Raw genomic sequence first — 23,548 nt, 5'->3', positions numbered from 1 at the left:
TGAGTTGGGTCAGGCTTCTTCTTACCTCATTTCTGTTTTGAGTAAATTGTTGTTGTCTCAGCCCGTGATCTGTGCATTTTTTGCCTCCAGCTCCTGCCAGCCTCCCTGCAATTGCATTCTGTTTTTGTTGCTCACTGAAACCAGTGAAGGCCCAGTGAAGGCCAGGGTGGTATAAAAGTGATGAAGAAAAGGTCAAAAACCAGCCTTAAGTCTTTAGTTAGGTTAATTTTCTTTCCTTTTTGATGGTGAGAATTGCAGCACTGAGAAGAATATTGTATTTGTCATAGAAGATGTGAATTGCATACACTACCTGGAATCTTCACAAAAGGAAGAAAAAATATCAGCAAGGATGATAGCACAGCTATCAGTCTGCTTTTTCCGTTGGTTGCTCCATGTATTACAAAATGCCAGAAGGTTTAGAAATCATAAGTCGGGGGATGATCTTGTCAATCAGCAGGTTTTAATATCTTTCTCAATGACTTTCTATCTTGCATCAGCTTCAAAAAAGTATTTCCTTATTGTTGGCAAATTCTGGAAAAAAGTAGACTTGGAAAATCTTCACCAAGTTTTCATAGCTTATCTCTTTATATATCTCTGTATTATTTTCAGGTTCGCTTGTTTGAATTTTACTTTTGACCCAACTGCAGTAAAACTCAGTCTGGTATACCAGTTGAAATTGTCCCACTGCGCGTGGTCATATGGGATTCAGATGATGGGGCTATCTTTTCACTTTCTTGTCCTTCTGGACCTTCTGAAATGCCTTACAGTTATTATTTCACTGCTTTAAATTATTTTCTTCATGGTCTTTTGAGAGTTTTTATGCTATGTAGAAAGATGCAGTCTGAATCCAGCTGTGTAAACACTAGCAGTACAGAAGGACTGGAAACAGTGATAAAAAAAGGAGTTTGCTAGACAGATGGCAATAGTGGATGTCTAGAAATAGAGCTTAAAAATGCTGGTTTCAGAATTATTACAAGCACTGTTAAAAGGAGAACCTCTAATAACATGGATGTTGGAGTCACATGTGAAAGCAGATATTACTCTTTGAGAGCTCCTGTGAAGCATTGCCCTTTCACAGATTTTGTTTGGGCTAGGTCAGAAAGCTCATTCCTTCTTGTGAAACTTCATAAACATATAGAATATCGCTTATTCTGTGAAGTAGTCACGGGAAGAGAATTACAGCACTTCCAGCCTTGCCTGATTTGGAGGAGGGGAACTTCTTTTCTCCTGAAAAAGTAACTCTAAATCCATAAAAATAGTACAGAATTATTTTTCTTATTTTCATGTTATGAATATTTAAAAATACCCAAGATATCCCAGAAAACCTGAGACCCGTCATCTCTGAATGTGGTTTGAGAACTAATGAGAGCAGATCTGCAGCTTCTGTTGTGTTCAGATTAACATCTGTTAACGATGAGGGTTTATTTGTATGAGTGATGTCTAGAAATGTTATTTGTAAATCAGTACATAAACATTTTTGGTTTTTATTTCTGTTTTGTTTCATATGCAGAAGATGGCAAAGAATGGGACATCAGAATTTTTCATTCCTTATATTGGCAAAGCATTGTGATCAATTAACATAATGGCACTGAAATATCACATGGAAAGAAATGCTGAGTAGAAAACATTAACTCAAAGTTGCGGTGATTTATTGATGTATTAGTGGGACATAATTAATCAGCAACTTAGTGAACTGTACATTGAGGATCAATATCGGAGACACAACAGGAGAACTACAATAACAAACACTTATAAAACCAAAGGAAACACATACAAATTAGCAAAGACCCTTCTATGGTAAATGCCAAGAGGGTCCAATCTAACCCCACCAGTACAGTCACATGTATGCACACACAGCTGCACACACACCCCTGCTCTCTGCAGGCTCCGGGCAACACAGGCCTCTCTTTATGAGTTGTGGGGGTCCCTTGAGTTACTGACCAAAGGTGGTCCATGGCAATTTCAGTGCAGACCTCCAGGAATACTTTTCGAAGGGATGGATTACAAGTTTATAATGTTGAAACAACAGTTAAGGAGATACCACTCCCATTGCATGCAATACTGTGCACATGAGACTGTTTTTGAAAACCAGATCATCGCAGCTCTTCCTCTACTTAGGGATGGCCCCTTCCCATGCTTCTGCACTGTGTAGTGTGTTGTGGGGCCAGCCAGAGAGGGAGTTTTGACAAGGGAATGCAGTGAGAGAACAAGGGGCTATGGCTTTAAACTGAAAGAGAGAAGGTTTAGATGAGGTATTATTAAGAAATTCTTTACTGTGAGGATGGTGAAGCACAGGAACAGGTTGCTCAGAGACACTGTGGATGCCCATCCCATGGATGGTTCAAGGCCAGGCTGGATGGGTTTTGGAAGGTCCCATGTCTGTAGCTTGGAAGATGATATTGAGAGGTCTCTTCCTACTCAAAGTGTTCCATAAATTTAATGAACTTATGGCTAGTTTTATTAGTTTAACTTCTCAAAGCAGCTCAGTTTGGTACCAAGAGAGGATGGGACATATCTGATTTCATTTACTAACTCCTTGTTTATGTATCTCCCACTGCAAAATATCTGTAGGATTTACATAATTTCATTGGTCCCTTCATGTTTTACAACCCATGAATCCATGCTCTATGCTTTTATTGAACTTTGCAGGAATGAAAAAGTGTGAGAAATAAAAAAACCAAAAACAATGAATTTATTTTTCTTGGTTTTACTAATTGCTTTTTTTTCCATTTCAGAAGTGGAATTCCTTCATCAAAGAGTTACTGGGGCAAAGCCATCTTAATTTTTCTCATTATTTAGGAAGGCAGAACGGCAGTGTGATTGAAGAGAGGAATGAGACTGTAACCTGGGTTAATAGCAGGCAAGTCCTCTTTAACCTTTTTGTCTTCCAACCCGCTCTTTCCATGGTGTCCAGTCCCTTACCAATTCCACTTTTCTCCCCAGTTTGATTAACTGCCAAGAAAGCCTTAAGTGTTGGCTTGGATTTCAGCACAGCAGCTTTAAATTGTGCTGAGGCTGTATTTTAACAAACTGTGCAAGTAACTTAGGTGGCCATGTCATATTTCTCAGGCACCTTTCCGCACTGCTAATGTGAACCAAGCCTTGATCTATGAGTACACCTCTAACCCACTACTTTTTTCAGCTGTGAGGATGTATTTCTTGGTTTAGTTCATTGTAAAATGCTAGTTTATTTCATTGTAAAATATATAAGGTTAACCTGCACTGACACTGAATTTTCAAATGTGTAAATAGAATTAAAAATTAAATACAGTACATCTGCTTTTGTCCTATCTGAGAATCACTGTTATGTTTTACAAGATGACATCAATAGCAAATGATGTACAATCAATAGCACATTAATTTGAAAATGCAAATTCAGGCAGATATTCCCAGCATAAGGCAAATGAATGTGAATGGTTCTGTCATTTGTGGTACAAGCTTTATTCATCATTTGATTCTGGCATCAGTGAGCAGTGTGGTGAACACCTCTCCTCCAGGTTTTCTGCAGAGAGAAAATCTGGGGTGTTTTTTGATATAAAATATAAAGTTTCACAAAACCCTTCAAATGAAAAAACTCAGATGGTTTCAAGGGCCAGCTATTATTTTTTAACAGAAATAAGAGATACTCAAATCAATGTTTTCTAGATATCAACCACATTAAATGATGACCAGGCTGAAACTGCTAAAGTTTTGCGTTTGTAAAGGTTTTTTTTTTTTTTATTTTTTATTTTGTGACTATAAGAAGTTATGTGTCCACTGAAGCATGTAGACAGATGAAATTGGAGAACTTCATACTATGGTTTGTCTGCCACAGAGCATATAAACACACCTAACAAGGCCTAGATTAATTTCAGGTCAATTTCATCTTGAATTTTATGTTTTCCCCAAGAAATTTGAGTTACAGCTCATAATTTAAGAAAAAGCCTCCAAAAGACTTGCAAAGACACAAAAGTATTTTGATGTAAGACAGCTCTATCTGGGATTCTAACTAACATCACTTAAAGAGGAAAATTTCAACACTTCTGCATAAACTGATCCACTTTGCTGAGGTCTAGTGACTATGCTTAAATTTTGGAAGTAGTAGATCAGATTTTGAAGAGACTATTAAACTCTTTGTAGCATTCAAAATAATCCTGTGCTTTACAGAAGTTATGACTGTATTTTGCCAGGATTGCATGAAGCAGGTTCCAATAACAATTCTCCTTCTGCATTGGTTGTATACGAAATACACCAGCATGTCTGGCTTGTGTTATGAGATTTTCTGGTGTGGGTCACTGTCAGACAGTGGTCTTGACTGCTGTAGGGAAAAAAGAGTTAAACCTGTCTGTTTTTTTTCCCAAATTCCCCCAGTAATGGCCACTGCCTCTCTTGGCTTGCAGGTTTGCTCATCTATGTATAATTGTTCTCTGTTTTGCTTGCAGTAAGAATTTGTGGCCTTGTTTGCGTTAAAGATCTATTGTTTAGTATTTCCTTGAGGAGGTAATGAATGAGTAAAAACTGTTGTAAATAAAGCTGGTCAATATTTTGTGCTGTCATTGAAAGATTCTTCCAGGTCCACTTGCAAATACTGCAGCTTCAGCAGTCTATGCTGCAGCTCCTGGGCAGATGTATGTCCTTAATTAATATTTGCATGCTGTATCTTAGATTAGCTCTGAGGACTGAGCAGTAGCAAAAGTGGCTTGTATCTTATCAGACTTAATGACTAGTACAGACTAGATACATCGCAGTTACTTGATACAAAGCACTATTCTGTATTCTTTTATGTGAAAGTGCCATTAATTTATACGTGTTAATTGTAAACCTAAGAATCATAGCACTACCCAGCTATCTTCTTAGTGTATGTCTTCAGACCACAGACAAATGAATAAGTCAATTGTTTTTGCTATGTGGCTCCTACATTTTTTTTTCATTCTGAAGTTGTATAATATATTTGCTCTAGTTAGCAGATTGTCATTAGAATGATGTGGTGCACCGCACAGCTAATTACTCAGAATATCTCTGGGGGAGCCCTCATGCTTGCCCTGCAGCACTGATGGGTGATTGTGGGTGAAAACTGGAGATGAAGTCAGAAGTAAGGTCAGATACACTGACTGGGTCTGTCTTAGTTTCTCTCTTCACAAGATAAGATTGTGGATATCTCTTCCCTCTCCAGTGGGAAACTTGACTTCATTTGCATAATTAAATAAAGCTAAGCTTACCAAGTCTGGAGTTGTAAGCACTGGTGGATTAATTTGGATCTGCAGGGGGGGAAACAGGTAGGTGGCCTGAGGGGAATGCAGGTCTGAAGGCATTGCTTCAAGATCTGTGCTCTGATGCTCTAATCGATCAGCCTGTTAATTGTGCAGGAGGCTGGTAGGAGACAATGAAGGCAAAATACTGCTTGAAGATAAGGGGCAGGACTTAGGAACAATTAGCAAGACCAGAAGAGGAGAGTTAAATGATTCTGTTGCAGCACTGTGGTTTCTGTTTTCTTCTCTGATGTCTCTGCTGGTCTCAGTGGTAAACCTAATTTTTCATCATATGTTATCCTTGTGTTTTCTCAATTGCTTCTTCTTAAAGATTCAAACCTGAAAAGTAAAAATACTCCCAGATTTATAAGTTGAGCATAGCCTTTAAATTTAACTTCTCAAATTGACCTAAAGGTACAACTTTCTCAAATCCTAGTGCCCCTTTTCATCCTTCATCTAGGATTTAATTTCAAGACACGATCTCTCTGATAGAAGAATATTGTCTGCTCCTCCTTATGGAGGAGCTTGGTGGGAGGTGTCTGGCTGGCTCAATTCTCCCAAAAGGAGCTGAATGGTGGAACTGCAGGCAGGGTAAAGGCAGTGCTGGTAATTCAGAAAGATTTAGGGTCAGACTCCTGCAGTAAAAATTGTCTCTTGCTTGCAGTGTTCCAGTGCTTTCCTACACCAGTTATGACTGATAATGATTGCAAAGCTCCTTCTCATGATGCAGTTAGAAGAGCGAAGTTTAAACTCAGCAGAAAAGTAACACTTCTCTATCTGCCTTAAAAAGCCAGGGTGGCTGCTGAAGGCAATGAAGCATTCCAAGTGAGAATGAATTGAGAGTGTCAAAAAACTATGCAGGTAACATATAAAAGAGCATGTGAACAAGGATTCCTAACTCTGTGTTGGTGTAGGGTATATAACTAACAGAGAAAAGGAAGGTATAGCTAGTTGTCTTTCATGTTACACATATGAGTGACTTTTCTGTAAAAAAAGGCCACTAGACGATGTGTTATCTACAAGACACAAATTAGATCAGGAAAAACTACCATGGCGTATTTTGAATAAAATCTAGCTCATGAAGTATGAAAATCGAGGTCTTGCAAGTGAAGACAAAATGCAATCTGGAACAGGGCTTCTTCTCAGAGTTACTTGTTCTTACAACAGTAAATAGCAACAAATATTCTATAACTAAGTGCTTCTTTTATGAGTGGGGCAGCCATTGCCCAGATAAATGTCAGTGAGGTAAATGTCAACCCATGAGTAAAGAGGATGTGACTCAGCCTAAATCTTGCACACAATCACAAGTGTTTTAGTATGAGGTTGACATGCAAAGAAAGTAAGCTTCTTGAAAAATGTTTTAGTTATTTTTATTTTAGTTGCATAGCAATATTTGTTCAATAGTATCACAGCAGGACCAAAATCCCAAGCGACTGTCATTGGTGATGCTCTTTGCAGCCATAATCCTGGCTATCCAAAGCAAGCAGGTTACTGGTGAGGCTTAGCAGAGCCTTTGTTCTTCCCATATTTTGGTTTCTCGTGAAGAAAAATCAGAACATTGATGCAGACACATACCTGATGACCAGGACTGGTATATTCACCTGAGAAGTCAAGTGAACTTAAAGCCCATTGAACACAGTGCCATACAATTTGAAAAGTAATATCTGCATGAAAATATGCAGTCTTAAAGGCACACAAAGATTGGAAGTGGAATAATGTCAATGATGGTAAGAGATCAGCTTTCTTTTCCTAGCTTGCCTTAATGTACAGGGTATCATCAACAGAATAATTTAGTTCTTACCATAATTATTTATGGAAATCTCAGAGCAGTTCAAAAGGTGGCAAAGGGTTTTTCTTGTAGTTTGTCCTTCCCAAAGCTTATGCTTGTATTCAAGCAGATAATCTTCCTTTAATCTTTCCCACACATCTTCAGGATCCATTCTCTTGTTTGAGTTACTGAGTTCCATCCCCTTTTCTCTACCCTGAAAGTCATTACAAGGAGTGAGACATTTAACTCTTACTTAGGAGTTATTTAACTCTTATTCATATTCTTTGTGATTAGCAGGTCACCTTCCGCCAGTACTTCCCTGAGATTATTTACCTAAAGAAATAAATACATGTTTAAAAAAATCTATTACTTAAATCCAGTCATCCTCTGTTTAAAAGTATTTGGTTTATTATGTGGTAGGTCCTGATGCATTAACTATAAATTTAAGAAGTCAGAAAAACCAACTTTCATTTCTTTTTCTCTTTATTTACTATGATGACAATATGCTTGGGGTAGACTATGTGGTAACATTTCCTATCTCCTTCATATGCAACTTTTCCTTTTTCTGTCATCCAAAAATTATTTTAAAAAATAGAGAAAAGGTAACTCCAAATTTAGGAAAACTTCCAAGGCTGGACCCTGGATTACCTTTTGTTACTTGATTGTATATTGTTATTTTTATTATTATTACTGATATTATACTGGTTTTATTCGTATTCTACAAATAATAGAAGGAAAATAAAAAAGAAAAATCCTCCAAAAGAGATTCCTAGACAAAAAACACACAACCTAAGCTAAGGTGTTGCCCTAAATTACTTTTATTATATACATTTTATATAGGTTAAATTTCAAATTAAAGGTTCCTTTATTCAACTACCCATTCAACTACCCATTTTATAAAGTGAACCTTACTTAATATGTCAATTTTTGCAGCTATTCAAACTCAAGTAAATCTATTCTAAGCAGTCTGCATTGATATGATTTATTTTTCATTTAAGAAAGAGTGAAAATTAAATTCAAAAGCAAGCACCTATCTCCACCTGCTAATCTATTCATAAAATTATCTATTGCATGAATATTCATTTCTTACATACTTGCTGATAAACGAATGGTTTAATATTGTTCAGGCTTTTAGTCCCATTTATACTTTTTCCAGCTTTGTCAGTGTGGACTATTCAGCAGTTTAATATCTAAAATGGCAGTACATATATATTTAGATTAAGCACTTTAAATTTACCTGATGTAAGGTGATTTAAATAAACAGGCAGGCTAGCTCTTATTTTCATTTCATAGGATTCATTCTGTGTCATTTCAGAATACTTGCTGTATAACCAATATTATATTTAATTACGTAGCAGGGGTTTGGAAAGCCATCTTTCCACTTTTCTTCAGACTTTACTGTGGAGTTGATAATGAAACATTTTTAGGATTTTTTTCTTCCTTACACAAAAGACCACTGGGACGAGATCGTCTTTTGTACAGGTTCATATGGCAGCATTACTGGGTATGAAAAGTATTAAAACTCATTAATGTGGGTAACCTCTAGTTCTTTCATGCACATATTCTCTAGGGAAGGTTTCTAGATTTGTTTGTACACATCTGTTTAATATGTGTCTCTCTGTCTACAGAGAGATCAGAAAGGGTTCAAAAATTTCAACTGCATTTACCTTGAAAATAAGAGCAATTGAGCCTAGTTGTGGAACCAGTTTCTCCATTTTTAAAGAGTGTAGGAGGTTTTGCAGAAGTGAGGCAGTATGAGATCTGGGTCAGAAGAGGGAAACATGCCTAGAAATCTCCTTTTGCCCCCTTTAAAATAATGGAGATTTTAATGTCTTTTTTTCTCTGTCAGTGTACTCTCTACTTTGGTTTTTTTTTGGAAAATCTTGTTTAATTTTGGTTCAGGAAAAAAAAAAATTAAGCAAGATACCTTGAAATTCTCTAGGGAGATTGTTGCAGAATACTGTTCCAGTCCCTTAAAGACGTTGTTCTGAATTATATCATAATACATAAAGTAATTTTAAAAAGACCCTTGAAATGAAAGATAATTCTTAAATGGAAGTCTGCCAGTGAAGTAAGTAAAAATTAGTTTTTTTTATATCTCTATAGTTTCCCTAAAATGTTTAAAAAATTCTTGCAAAAAAAAAATTTGATTTTGCCCCCCATAAATCTGAAATCCTAGGCTATGATTTCAAGTCCTACTTAAATTCATGAAAATATTCACTTTCTAGGCAAGAAAATTCTTAATATTTATTATGTTTATGCCTTCAAATTTCATTTTTCATACATAATTTCTTCTATAGGGCAAATAATCTTAGCCTGGACCCTTTTTGCCAACTCTGAAATACCTGGTAGTGTTCCAGTTTACTTTGACTTTTCACCTGCATCTTTTTCTGCAATCTGCCTTCTCAGAGTCACTTGCAAGTACAAGAATATCACCAAGGAAAACAGTAGGTCTGTTTTAATGTGTCATTTTTGGCTGCTGGGTTATCTCTGTGTCGTCAGGTCCTTGTTCGTATTTCTCTCTGAGTGCAGGCTTTTTCATTTATCAAAGCTCATTTTATCATCTTCTATTCCTGCTACTTCCAAATCTGTGGCACCTGAATGTTTTGTTCAATTGAGTTCTACTTTTTACCGCTACCTGCAAATTTATCCAGAGGGGCAGTGTGAAACAGAGGCATAGATTATGGTATCTGAGATCTACTTGTTTGCAAGGACAACACATTTTTATAGTAAGTTTTACCACTAGCCAACATTTCACCATTGCTTATTGAAAGAATAATATTGAAACATGGTGAACCCAAAACCACAGTTGCCATTCTTTTGGAATCTGACCTGTACAATATTGAAGATATTTCTAATTAAAAAGAAGATATTCCTGTCTAGTAAATTGCATAAGCATTTTTTACAAATAAAGCAGTTAATTATCTGGACTGAACCCATACAAACCTAGAATGCATGTGTATTTAGTAGGTTTTACCTTTATTTCAGTGTTTGTAAGTCTAAAGAAACACTGTGATTTTCAGCAGTGGTTGTTACCATGTTGGCCAGGGATATGGACTCTGTCATCATTCCATGTGCTATTTCAATATTTTTAAGGCTTATCAGAAGCATTTGTCAAAGTGGCACTTGCTGAAGACAAGTTGAGCAACACTACATCTTTATGTTAAAATGAACGGGGCTGCCACTTGGCAAACAGCCAGGACGGAGAAAGGCTTGAATATTTGAGTAAGAGCGGCTTGTTCCTATTAGGAATGCAATGAACATGGAAGAATTTCTTTCCACTTTTCCCCGCAATATGTCCTATCTTCCTCTGAGGATTTTGCATGGGAAGAAAGCATTTTGCACAGCCTCTGTACACAGGGAAAGGGAAGACACAGAGGGCCAATCTGTGCCGCAGCTAATCTAGGAAGGTCCACGGTCTCAGCTGTTGCCCCTTCCCTCTTCTGCAAAATGTCTTTTCAGAAGCTTCTGTCAGCTTCTTTGAATCCCATTTTTCTGGAAACTGGAGCTGTTATTAGGTGCCTGCAATAAATTTCTTATGCATTCCACTTGCTGACAGGTCTGTAAAAACCACTTTGTTTCTGAAGTGAACATATTGATGGTGAAATATGTCAGCATGGCACATGGAGAAAATGATGCTGTTCTGGTCACCTACACCATTGCTGCACCCCTCAGGACACAGGTAGAACCTTTGTCTTGCTCCTGAGGTTCTGCCTCCCTCCATGACTCTGGGGACTGCTGTTAAAGGAACTTCCTGCCCATTTGCATTTGGAGGCCCACACAGTTGTCAGTGAAGTGAAATTGCAGTGTTCACCTCCCTTTGAATGCTCTGGCCCACACGTTGGGGATTTTAGACCAGAGCAGATACTTCTGAAAGATTCTCTGCCTAAAATTTCACACTTTGTGAAAATTCTCCACAACAGGGATTCATAATGAACATTTTTGCCTAACTACCTATTTTGTCTGTCTATTGGCGCCTGATCATTTGTCAAAAATAACTATTCAATTCCCTCAAGTAATGGATTTCTACCTCTGATGCTTCTTATGCCTGTACCACTCCAATATTTCTCTAATGCTCCACCTGCAAATGAATATTGAGGGAGGAGAAATGTGTACAAGGACTTGCAAGGTTACCCTCCCATCAGCATGAAACATGAGTTTCCCTGAATGTCATGGGCACGGCATCACCTTGTGCTTGGTAAGTGGGTGGTGGTAGGAATGAAAGCTTAGGTAATACCTAACTGCTTTATTTCGGATGAAAGCTGGGGGCAGCCCTGAGTAATCTGCCACTACATTCTCTGCAAAAGGAAGACCACAGTTACCATTAAGATTAGCAATTTTCTATTCAGTCCTGAGTGACTGCTCCCACAATGCCAATCAGAAAAATGGAAATTATTTTTTTTCTTATAGAGACCACCCAAACAAGTTTTGCAAGGGAGTTAAAGAAGAAAAATCGTCCTGAGTGACTGCTCCCACAATGCCAATCAGAAAAATGGAAATTATTTTCTTTTGTTGTAGAGACCACGCAAACAAGTTTTGGAAGGGAGTTAAAGAAGAAAAATACAGTTAATGCTTTTTCTTTTTTGAGTATTTTTGGTAGCTTTTATCCTGATTCAGCAACTATGCTCTTCATTGGCAGCCACATTGAATGGAATTTGTCTAAACCTACTCACAGTTTTTCCTACAAATCCTTTTTTCCCTTGTCACCCCTCAGCTTCACACTGAATCTCTGACTTTTATCTGACTGTTGACAATGGAAATACTCATGTGTTTTGGTTTGTATTGCCATGGATATTCATGCTGGAGCAAGTACTCAGGACTATAATCTGTACTGTGGAAAATTGCCTCAGACTGTGCTGTAGGCAAGAAAGCTGTCTGGGCTTTCTCATGCAGAGCACATCCCAGAGCCCAGGTCTGCTGGAAGGCACTGAGGAAGATGCTTGGGTAACCATAACCACACTCATCAACATGCTGTGGGGAAAGGTAAGATGTTTCTAGAGCACTGGAATATTTTTGGTAGACCTAGCTGGATTTTAGCATTATGGGAACCTCTGAAAAGGCCCCTGATTCCCAGCAGTTGGACTCAAATAAGTTTTGATGAGTACCTAAATTCTGAAATAAAATAAAATGACTCCTACCAACACAATGCCAAGTTGTTCTATTTTTCATTGGTCCAGAAGTTAGCAGGGACATAATTCCTGGTACTGGAATGCATTCACATTTTCTCTCCCTTAAATGTGTTTTTACATTCCATGTTCAAATATATTTTAATTTGTTTGCTTTTTTTCCCCCTGTATTTAGATGCTTGTATGATTTTAAACATAATAGATCCTTTCTATGTCAATGACAGCATCTCCATTTAAATGCAGAATACCTCTTGAAGACAATTGTTTGGTGGAGAGATTGGAGATAGAAATAGAACACAGAAATAAATTGCATATATCTTTGGTTTTGATTTTTTCCCTCTAAAACCTGCATTTCATCTGAATGGAGATGCATAAAAATCCCATTAAAATTGGTTCCACTTCTTTGAAATGTGCTGTAAGACTAATTCTGACAAAGTTGATATTTTATATGCTCATATCATGACTTACAAAAGGTAATAAAAATAAATTCTCTTGTATAGTCACTATAAAACCTGGTATGAGATGAACATTATGTTTGATACGGATATACTTACTGCTATGCCAGTAAAAAGAGATGAGGACCCTATCAAATACTCCTTTTACTTTCACTTGGCTAAATTTTCAGCTGTCTTGTAGGTAGAAAACATTATTTGCTAATATCTTTCTTGGTAGAAGATGTGACCTTCAAATAATTATTCAGATTAAACCAAATTTAATATTCTAATCGATTTTTCCCCCGATCAATCATCTGAAGAAGAAACTACACCCTGCAAAATATTACCAATGAGTTAATGAAGCACAAGCTGCACAAATTCCATTCTTTTGTGTGAGCTCCTGTTACAGGTCTGAAGAGGTCTGCAAGCTGCTCACACCAAGATAATCCACTGCTCTCAATTTAAAGAAGTTGCTGTATGTGTCTTTGGACAGAACAAGTACTTCAGAAGTAGTCCTATGCTCATAACATCATTGCTGCTACAATGTTTTTTTAAAATCCTAAATTGCTCCTCAAGTGAAAATGTAATCAAGAATTTTTTGCATGTGATCGTGCTGAATTTCTCCTCTACAGCCTGGTTTGAGAACAAGATTCAATAACATTCGAATTCGTACATCACTGCTGCAGTGCTCTCAAGAAAAAACTGATACTGAGTCTAGATTTACCTTGTGAGATAAACATTGGGATCCAAGTTTCCATATTGTAATAAAACCTGATGACTTAAGATTGAAATTTTTGGAGCTCAAAGAGCATTAATAGACCTACGTTCTCTTGTAAACAGAGCATCCAAAGGCAACATTTGTGAAAGTACCTCTGTAATTTAGGATGCCGAGACTGACTGATCTTAGGATTTATCAGAAAATTAATTTGAAATACCTGTATCAGGTGATGTATATCGATTTCATAGTATCAATATGAAAAAAATATTTCCAATTTTTTATTCACATCTTGCTGCTTTATGGCTGCGCAGTTAGATTCATTCACTGGTTGGGAAAAGGTCACAAGTAGAATGCTACATGTTGCTAAGATCTATCTGAATTTTCACATGCAATACAATGGAGAAAACTGGTCCAGAAGGGTTCCAGCCCAATGTTGCATGAAAGTCTTCTTTTGAGGAAAAAGCATTCTACAAAAGCATTCTACAAGGATTCGGTTTTCTGAGGAGACACAAAGAACAAACTTTACTCATGAGAAGTTCTGACAAGTGTAAACCTCTTGTCAGGTCTTCATACCTTCCAGATAATGTAAGCAGGCACTCCTCACTTCCTCCCTAAAGAGAAATCTGTCAACTATTTCTATGAGTTAATAATATTTCAAATTAAAAGTCTTTTTATAACTTCAGAAAATGCCCAGAAACCTTGCATATGATTTCTGGCAAATCTCAAACACAAATGAGAGCACTGCATTCACATAAGTAATATTGTAGCTAGTGATGGTTGAAAACAATGAAAACCTATTCACAAAATACTTTAAATGTCAAGGTGACTTGAATTTCATGATATTCAGCTTTTTCTTAATTTTTTGAACACTTTATAAAGTTTTTACAGAAGTTACAAAGGTTTTACATTTCTTCAAACCTGTTTTTATTACCAACTGCAATAAAGACAATCAAAAGAACAGAAGTTCCATTTTAATTTTAATTTCTTTTTTTTTCTTTTGCCATTATGTGTCTTTTAAAATGTTCTCCACAGTGACAGAAATATGGAAAGTGACTTTTTTTTCCCTCCTTTTTTCATATTTTGATAGTCCATATTCATCCAGTCACAAGGTATTTCATAGCAGTTACAGACTGGCAAACAAAAAAAAAAGGAAGGGAAAAATGAAATTTAACAAGAAAAAAGGAAAAGGCTTTTAGTCTGCATTTTTTTATGTTCAATTCATAAAAGGAAAGAAAAAGGGAAAGACATGAAAACACCAAACCCTTGACATTTGATTTTGAACATTTTCAGCACCAATGAATGTGTGGGATATTAAAAGCAAAACCAAATAAATCCTGAAAACATTTGATGTGCTTCCTCAGTAACAAAAGGCAAATGGAACCAGGATACTGGCAGACTTGCATTCAAACATGTGCGTAATGGTAAATCAGCTCTTGAGTGGAGTATATTTTCTCCATGAATAGGAGCTGGTAGTCATACCTCTGTTTGCTTCAAGCTTTCCATGGGAGGTATCAGTCTCATGCAAGGCAATATCATCTCACTTTGGTTACTATGGAAACCAGTTGTGCATGGCTGCAACTGTAGGCACTGGGTCCAACCAGGCTTTTTTATCTTTTTCCATTTGGGCTGCCTTAATGATCTCGTAATATATGACATGTTGCATAAAACAGTGTTCTTTATTCTCAAAGAGGCAGTGCACTTTGCAGATTTTTGTGTTTTAGAAATGGCTTTCCAGTTGGTACCCAGTCCTTCTTCTGTGTGGAGTTTTGAGTGCCTATTATTGCTTGGATGACCTGATTGAGAAGCAACAAATGTTGGTTCCCCCCAAATATTACTATTTAAATGTTGCCACTTTACATGCAGTCAGGGTTTTTCTTGGAAAGTGGAAAAAGTGTGGGTGAATTCTCTTTGACTTGGGAAAGATGTACTGCCAAACCAGCAGGTAGGATTTGGGCCAGTGAAAGGAGAAGTGATACCACTGACAGCCACTTACACTTTATCCAGATTTGCTGGCCCAATTGGGTCACACACCAGCTTCCACCCAGTGGAGGTATCAAGAAGGTGTGTAGTGATGGAGAAGCTTAATGTAAAAGCGGAGAAGAGGAAACTGACAAAAACCACTGTTTTTTAGAATGGTTTTAAAGTAATATCTTATGTAATGTGTGCCTTAATCTAACACGGCCTTTAAAAGTTCAAAACTCTCAAACCTTCTTCTGAATGCTTTAATTTCACCATCTACCTCTTCATCTGTACATGGGTTACATGGGAAGTAGCAGCTGTTTTACAGAGGCAGCTTTGGGGTTTTTCTGTGCCCCTGGGACACAGAGCAGTTCCTGAGGGTATAGCTTTGAGATCCTGTCTCTTGTTTTAGGAGGCCTGTATGAAGCTTAGAAGATTGTCTGATCTAGTGAAAGGTTTTCTGTCTTTGACTAGCAGGGGACTAGAACTAGATAATCTAGAAGGTTCCTTCCAACCCAAACCATTATGTGACTATGATTCTAAGATGGGCTTGTGTAGCTATACCTGAATGCCATGGTCACCTCTAGACTTTGTCTTGTTCGCACAAGCCTGAACAGACTAGCTGGTCATCTTGATATGAATAGTTGCCCCTTGCAGCTCAGCTGTACTCCCTGGTCAATCTGTATGACAGCCTGTGCCATCCAAAATGAGTTTAGTCAGCTGCCTACACTGCACAAACACAACATTGACTTGATGGCTCTCTGGTCCCACTCCTGGAGCCAGATGGAATGAGCCTCTTTGACCTTCTGGGCACATCAGAGCTGTTCAATGTTAGTTATAGCATTCTAGAGCAGTGAATGCTAAAAAACAACAACAAAAAAAGTATACTCTTGACATTTTATTAACTTGAAGGATTATACTTTCAGCAACATTCCAGAAAATAGTTTATCTATGGTGTATTACCTGTTACACTCACATTTGAATTTCAATACTCATCAGTTCATAAGCAGAAACAACTTCAGAGAAAACAGGGACAGCATTTATCATGTTGTGCTGTTTACCACTGTAAAGAAAACAGAGGAGCATGCCTATTCTGTCATACCTATATTCTCTTTGTCACATTACAGTCTCCTGATGGATAGCTTTGCTCATTGCTTTTTGAAGCTTTTGTCCACACACTCAGGTAAAATGACATATCACAAAGGCAATGCTACTGAGGGTGCCAGTTAGTCTTTTGGTTACTTCAGAGACCAATTCTGTTTTTCTTGTCCTTCACCTTACATTTTTGAGCAGAAGCTTTCTTTTCCTGAGTGCCTATGAATTGCATAGCAAAAAGAGGGTAAGGGGTTTTAGATAGCTCTGACAATATTGATGACTACCACTGCAATTTCCTCTTCCATGTTGCTGAGTGTGGTCTATTTCCCCCAAGGACACTGAGACCTCTCACCTGGGGACTGGCTCCCAGTCAGTGTTTAGTGTTGGTGCTTCTGATTCCATGTTGAACTGGTGGTCAAGTATGATCTCTGGCCCATTTGTTCTGCCAGGAATACAGTGTTGTAGAATAAGCTAAAAGGAAGTTATGTTGTAACTAATTTCTTACTATTTCATTTAGCCTTATGGACACAGGAATGGGCAAAAAGGAGAAGAGGCAGGCTGACATGCTTTTGTTCACAAAGCTTGCAAGCTAAAAAACAGTAGTTCTTACTCCTCACAGTATTTTCTGATATGTTTCCTCATGCTTTTCTGATATTTTTTTTCTGTATTGTGAAACAAATCAGTGTAGCTTCCGTGTGTGTACAGATGTGAGGGGGAATTCTGTTGCTCCCTTCCCCAGCTCTCTGATACAGAAGACAGAAATCAGGGAAAAAAGCATTCCAAGAGAATAAGTGAATGGCAGCAAAACCAACACAGCAGGAGGGCTGGGGGGTAGCAGCAGGTGGAACAGGAGAAAGGGGAGACACAGACATCAGAGAAGGAAGACTCACATTCAGGAGCAGCTTTGAAAGAAGGATTTTGTTAAGATTTAACAAGTTAATCACTGCATGCTAATTACTGTTAATGAAAAGATTAAAAATAATAAAAGCAATTTATCTCATTCCAAAATAATTAGCCTTAATAACTTGTTTGTGCAGCATATAGAAAGAGATTTTGATGGGAATCCGCCCAACATCTGTGTATGCATAGTGTATATACCAGCAATATGTTCTTGTAAAATGTCTGACAGATGTGGGATCATCAGCTTTGCTGAGACTTTAACAGGGTTCCAGGGATCTGAGCACCAAATTATTCTGGTTTCCTGTCAGATTTGCAGGTGCTCATGTTTCTGAAAATGAGGATCATCTCTCTGTATTCTCCCTTATGTATGTATGTTGCATTAGTCTTGCTCTATGTCTTGGGAAACCAAAGAGACCTTAAGGGACTTCATCAGGATGATTACAGAATCATTGCTGGGTTTGGGATCTGCCTTCCTGGCACCTGTGGCAAGATTTATGCAGATTTCCAATCCTGCATGGCTCATGCATACCACAAGTTTGAGCAATAACATTCTTCTGATAATGCTGATAAGTGGCATCAATTCCCTTTGTTATTGTTGTGAAGTGATTTAGCTATTGTGTAATTCAGTTTCTTTACACACAAGGTAAAGTTAATGTAGCACTTACTGCCTCTTGTATTGAGTCATTACAGTAGTCAGTCAGATCACTGGTAAGGCAAGCTGAGGGGTAAAAGTGTGAAATGGCAGGGATTTCTCATCCAGGTTTCTTAAGTGAAGTCGTGCTGGGTAAAAAAGGGCAAAATATTATTAACATCATTACTGCCCTTAAAACACTGAATGAATGATAAAGGTGTTAAGGAGGATAATGAGTCTAGGTGAGTATCACCTGCGGAGATTCCTTATTGAATAGCTCTGCCTAAACCATCCATTTGTTAATGGCTCTGACTTGCACATTTGTTGCCACCCTGGCTACTGCTGGAGAATTGGGCAGTCCAAGTAATCCGAACAAGCAGTGCTGGCTACCACTTTGACTATTCCTCTGCATTTAGGTCTTCTACACATGAAAGGAGTGCAGCCTTCTTCCAGCTGTCCTCCTTCAAGTGCAAATGTCTCCAATGACAGCAGTGTAAGGCACCCTCCACAGCAAGTTGGGTACATACCTTTCTGGTTTCTGCAGGCTGTGCTGAGCAAGCTGCAGCAGCAGCATGTGGTTAAGCTGATGCAGGGCATAGTCTTTGTCCTAAGGAGCCTTATCTGAGTTGCTCTCTTGCAAGTTGTTTTTAGGTGGAGATATCATCTGCTGCACCTGGATAAGTGGGGTTGAAGCCTCTTAAATGTTGATTAGGGAGGTTAGCAGGAGTGAGCAGAATGAAGAGGGTTAGGGCTGTGATGGTTTTACCCTCTTTGTGGTGCTATGAGGGTGCCTACCTTAGGTCTTTTGCTCGATTTCTGCTGGGATTCCTAGGTTTCATCTTCTGGGGTACTGCTGCAGCTCAGATGTTTGGTGGAGTTTCAGTGATCCTGATGATCAAGAACTACAGATGTTTATTTCAGGAGTCTTACTTGTCTCTCCCTGGTTGGTTGGCTCTTGCAACTGCACTTACATTGCTACCTACTGGAGTTTTGGCTGTCTCTATTTCTGTTAAGTGTTCCCGCCATCAGCAAGGGACTCTCATGTACTTGCTGCTGCTCCTTCTTTGCTTAGAAATGTCTTCAGCAGCTCTAGCACATCCCTACTGTGTTAGGATGGCGTCTCAGCTGGAAAGTGCTATGGGTTACCTTGTTCACCAGCACAACTGGACATGCTCCCAGGATCCTGGAAACAGTGCTGTGGATGTGATACAGAGAGAGCTGCAGTGTTGTGGGGTCCACAACTACACAGACTGGCTAAAGGCATCATCCTTTTTGTATCATCCAGCTTGTGTCCCTGAAAGCTGCTGTAAGGAGAAGTATTCTCATTGCAGGGGAGACTTAGGCTATGTGGAGCAGCTTTCTGAGGAAGGCTGTCTAGAGAAGCTGGAAGACCAATTGTGTTTTTCCATGATGTACATTTTTTGGTGTTGTACTGTGCTAAGCATCTTGGAGCTCTTGGCTGCTGTCAGCAATGGCATCCTCATGAGACGTCAGCCATTCCATGAACTTTGTATTCTGGACTCGTATACCTTCTTACAGGACTATAGGTACTAACTGCTTTGCTGGACCTGCTACATGTTTCCTTGATTTTTTACTACTTCATTGTTGCATTGGAACAAAATTTAAAAAAAATCCCATAAATAATAACTGTAAATCAAACTAGTTGATCACTGCTGAGTTTTTTTTCTTTAGCGTCATGATCTTAGATCAGTTGTCGCACAGATTTTTCTTTTCACTAAGCATTCTGTATCTGAAAATCTTCTGGGGATGAGTCTTCCAACAGGCACAGATGCAAAACCACTGTATGTGAAGGGAGGCAGTAAGAAAAGGCGTGTCTGGCTCAGGGGCAACTTGTTGTGAGGTCATGAGCTGTGCTTTTGGACTGAATCTTAACTGTACTAGAATCTTGGAGAGCAATTAATGTACAGATTCTTCTACTTCCAAGTTTGTGTTGGAAGCTTTGGTTTTTCTATAAGAAGCCCTTTAGATTTTTAGACCTTTAGATTAATATTTATTTTTCTTTTTTCCTGCTGAAATGCTCATTTAAATAACTGATTCTTCAATGAAAATCTATGTCAGTTTTTGAAGTGGCATGAAGGGTACAATCTAAGTAGGTTTGACAGCAGCAGAGTAAGTAATATGATAATGAGCAGCAGGAGGTAAAGCAGTCTTGGGAGATGCACAGGAACAATTCACAAATAATAGAGCAAGAAAGTCTGTCTGTATTCATTCATTTATTTCATGACAGAGCAAGGAATGAGTCAATTATTTTTTGCCAGAAAAGTAATGTGGGGCCACATGTGCTCTTGAATTATACTAAAAATACACTTCTTTTTCTTAAGAAAGTGCCTGCCCTTCTTACTAAATCCCCTTGTTGCCTATTTTCTGTCAGTCTCTCTCCAGTCTGCATGTGCTGAAAGGGACTAAGTTAGCATGTGGAGTACTCATATGCTTGTTTATTGGTGTTTAGAGATGTGCTGGCAAAGGCTCTGTCCTACCTGCGTTGGACTGCACAGTGTGTGCTTGTATATATGTGTCTGTTTGGAAAGTGTCTTAAGCCTCTCTGCTGATCTGGGAATGGGCACTCCAGCAGCTTTATCCTTTGGTAAGTATGTGTAGGAGATCTTGAGGGCCTACAGCTGCACCACATTAGGTTTTACTGGACTGGAAACAAGGAAAAGGTCTGGGTCCTTTTCCTGCTGGACCTGGCAACTCCCTTAGTGCTTGAAGTAATAGTCAGTTCAATCATTATTGCTCTAAGTTTTTCACCAAACTTCAGGTAACTTAGTGGAAATTTCAGACCTAAATCACCAGAAACTGATTTTCATGAGTGGAAAAGAGAAAAAAACCAGAGAACATTAGGTCAGTTCTTGAATGCTAGTTATTAGCCGTGTGAAACAACAAACATGAAATATACTGCAAATCTTCTCCAGTAAAAAAAAGGCAAAACAACAACAAACCAAACCAACCAAAAAACCCCACCAAAATCCAAACACCTCCTTTCAAACAATTAAGGAATTTTTTAGATAAAGGAAAATAACTAATTCATTAGACAGAGTAGCTCTTCAATAAAGAGGGAATGACATGGGATGGGTGTGGCAATGAATGATGTTTGTCTGGTTAAGCAGCACAATAGGAACTTTGTGGTACCCTGGCACATAGATGCTTTGCAATGCAAATTACTGTTATGACATTAAAAAGATGCGATGAAAATGAAGTGACAATAATAGGCCCAGGGAAAAAGATTTTATTGGAGAAAGTGGAAGATGGAGTAGGTAAAGTACCTTTTAACAATTTGCCTTTATTAAGGAGGTTATTATTATTCTCAAATCTTATACCTTACAACTTACTTCACAGTTTCTGAGCCAGAGTCTCTTAGAAGGGAATGCCCATATTTTTCATCAATATGCAGAAAGTAATAATTTCAAGGTGATTAAAAAGAGTTACTTATGTGGATACCTTCATCTATTGTGTCTGCTAAAAGTTAAGGTCATTCATGATTCCCTCTATTCTTACTGTACTAAGAAAATGAAAATATAAATATGAAATTGACTGGACATTGAGTATATGAAATAGCTTTTAGTAGTTATTTTTTCTCTTGCATATTTTTCCCTGTAGAAGAGCAGATAGTAAACCCAGTAGTAAGTGTGAGGATGCATGAGACAGACATAATCCAGCTAAAAATGGTTGATAGTAGAGTAGAAGACAAAACAATAGATTTATTACTCATTTGATGTTTTGCAGTTTGATTCTGAATACTTACTTTGGGACAGGAATAACTTCTTTTGAAAAAAAAATGGTGCTATTTCTAAGCAAGTGCACTTAGTTTCTGTATTGTAAGATACATAAATCCTTGGGTGCTATTGCATTCTATGCATTTTGTATTAATTCTGAAAGGATCACCAGCTGTTTTTCATAAACTAAAAAAATTAGCAGCTGTATAGGAAGGCAGCAAATGACTTACAGTTAGCATTTCTGAAAATTGTGTTTATTTAGATTTGAAGGGGAAAAACTGATATCCAGTGCAAAGCTGGAAATGTGTTCTGTGATTACCCTTTTACAGAGCTTTTATATATATATATATCCCATATATTCCATACATGAGCTGGTGACTATACTGTGATATCTTTTGTAGAAGGCAACAGTCAGAAAGTTAGAATTGTTTCTGAAATGTAAAATACATTTTTATTTTTTCAGCTTTTTCTTATCTGTCTTTCTGTCTTTCCCTCTTTCTAACTTTTTTTCCAAGAACTCTGTATTTTTTCCCTTATTCCTTTATTGTGAATGCTGGCTTGATTTAACTCTGAGTAGAACATAATTCAGCTTCTGAATTATGAGTTGTTCTTCATCAAATCTCTTGTCTTTTCAGTTCAAAATTAAATTCTGTCTCACAAACAGAAAGCAGAAAATCTAGGCTTTGCTAGGAGGTGATTGAAGACTCAGTCCCTGCCTATCTTACATGGATATTGTTAAATCAGTTAAAATTACTCTTTAATTGAAATTATGGCTTTTGTAGTCTGTTGTAGAATTGCACTATGTAGAGTAGCAGGAGGTTGTAGAGTTGTACACGATGTATTCAATACAAACACGTTGTATTTTCTTGAAAAATTCGGCTTGCACATCTAGGTTAACCTCCTTCTTACAAGGTGGAATTACACAGGGCAATAAAGAAGCTGAGAGAAGAAAGGAAATCTAACTCTAAACTATCACAGTATCATCCTGGAAGATGATGCAAATAATTTTTGACCTAAGAAGTACAGAGAATGAGCTGAACTACTTATTCAATTATGTCAAATGGTCAGCATTCATTTATTAAATAATATAAAGTGAAATTCAATTAGAGCAAGTAAGTGATTGCATTATGTAAAGCAATTTTTAAAATTGGGTAATATGATAATAATTTATTACATTAGGTTCAGAATATTGGATATTGGTACTTTAATTGAATTAATGGAAATGCTTATGATGGACTAGTTAAAAGAGTTTGCAAGTGAAACCACTCCTCCTTGTATTTCTTTTTTAGTATTGAATGTGCTGCTATTGCTTTCAAAGCAAAGGCTCAGATTTTACTGTGGTATTGTTCTTATAAGTAAATTCTTGTAAACAGTACTTGTAAAGCTAATTAATAAGATGTCCAAAACATGGGGGAAAGGATCACCAATTAAACGTCTTAACAGAGGGAAAAATTGAGTGCTAAAATTGCAATCTTATAGGAAACATACTAACATATTATGAAAATAAAATATCTCAGTATCTTTCTACAAGACTGGTTTTTCTATTTTTCAGACAAACAGGATGAAACAATCAGATTTGAAGATTTTATTGAGACTTTTCTGGAGTGGGAGAATGTGATTTCAACCTCTGTGTGCTGACAAGAGGGTCACACTTTTTCATACTATTTTGTTAGAGCATTTTCCTGTGATTATACTTGACTAAGGCAAAAAACGGCCTCATTATATCTCTTAAAGTGTCCTCTTTTGCTACTCAGCCATTCTTGTTGTAGAACTGGTTTGGAGGCATTAAAAAATGTTAGAAATATGATCTATTATTAAATGGTCTTTTTTTTCCCACTGTACTTAGTAAAAGAATATTTGTCTAAGGACTCAAATACCAATTTTTTAAATTCAGGTATTCTTGCAGCCAGAACTTTTTAATGTCTCAAGGAATGTGTGCTTACTGTATGAAGCAG

The 23,548-nt window shown here is 37.6% G+C and overlaps 1 protein-coding gene across 1 annotated transcript in view; it reads left to right on the top strand.

The window, feature by feature from the left end:
* LOC120513594 (tetraspanin-3-like) overlaps positions 1 to 23,267 on the top strand; it is an 81,412-nt gene extending 58,145 nt beyond the window's left edge. Inside the window, exons 2-4 of the mRNA XM_039733168.1 lie at positions 18,572 to 19,406; positions 20,330 to 20,464; positions 23,146 to 23,267. Coding sequence (XP_039589102.1) covers positions 18,572 to 19,406; positions 20,330 to 20,429 — 935 coding nt within the window. The 3' untranslated portion in view covers positions 20,430 to 20,464; positions 23,146 to 23,267. The remainder of the gene's footprint in view (positions 1 to 18,571; positions 19,407 to 20,329; positions 20,465 to 23,145) is intronic.
* The last annotated feature ends 281 nt before the right edge of the window (positions 23,268 to 23,548 follow it).

The sequence above is a fragment of the Passer montanus genome, unplaced genomic scaffold, assembly GCF_014805655.1.
Source record: "Passer montanus isolate IOZ18808 unplaced genomic scaffold, ASM1480565v1 scaffold84, whole genome shotgun sequence".
Classification (NCBI taxonomy): domain Eukaryota; kingdom Metazoa; phylum Chordata; class Aves; order Passeriformes; family Passeridae; genus Passer; species Passer montanus.
Note: the sequence above shows the minus strand (reverse complement) of the source record. Positions and strands in the feature narration are given on the sequence as shown.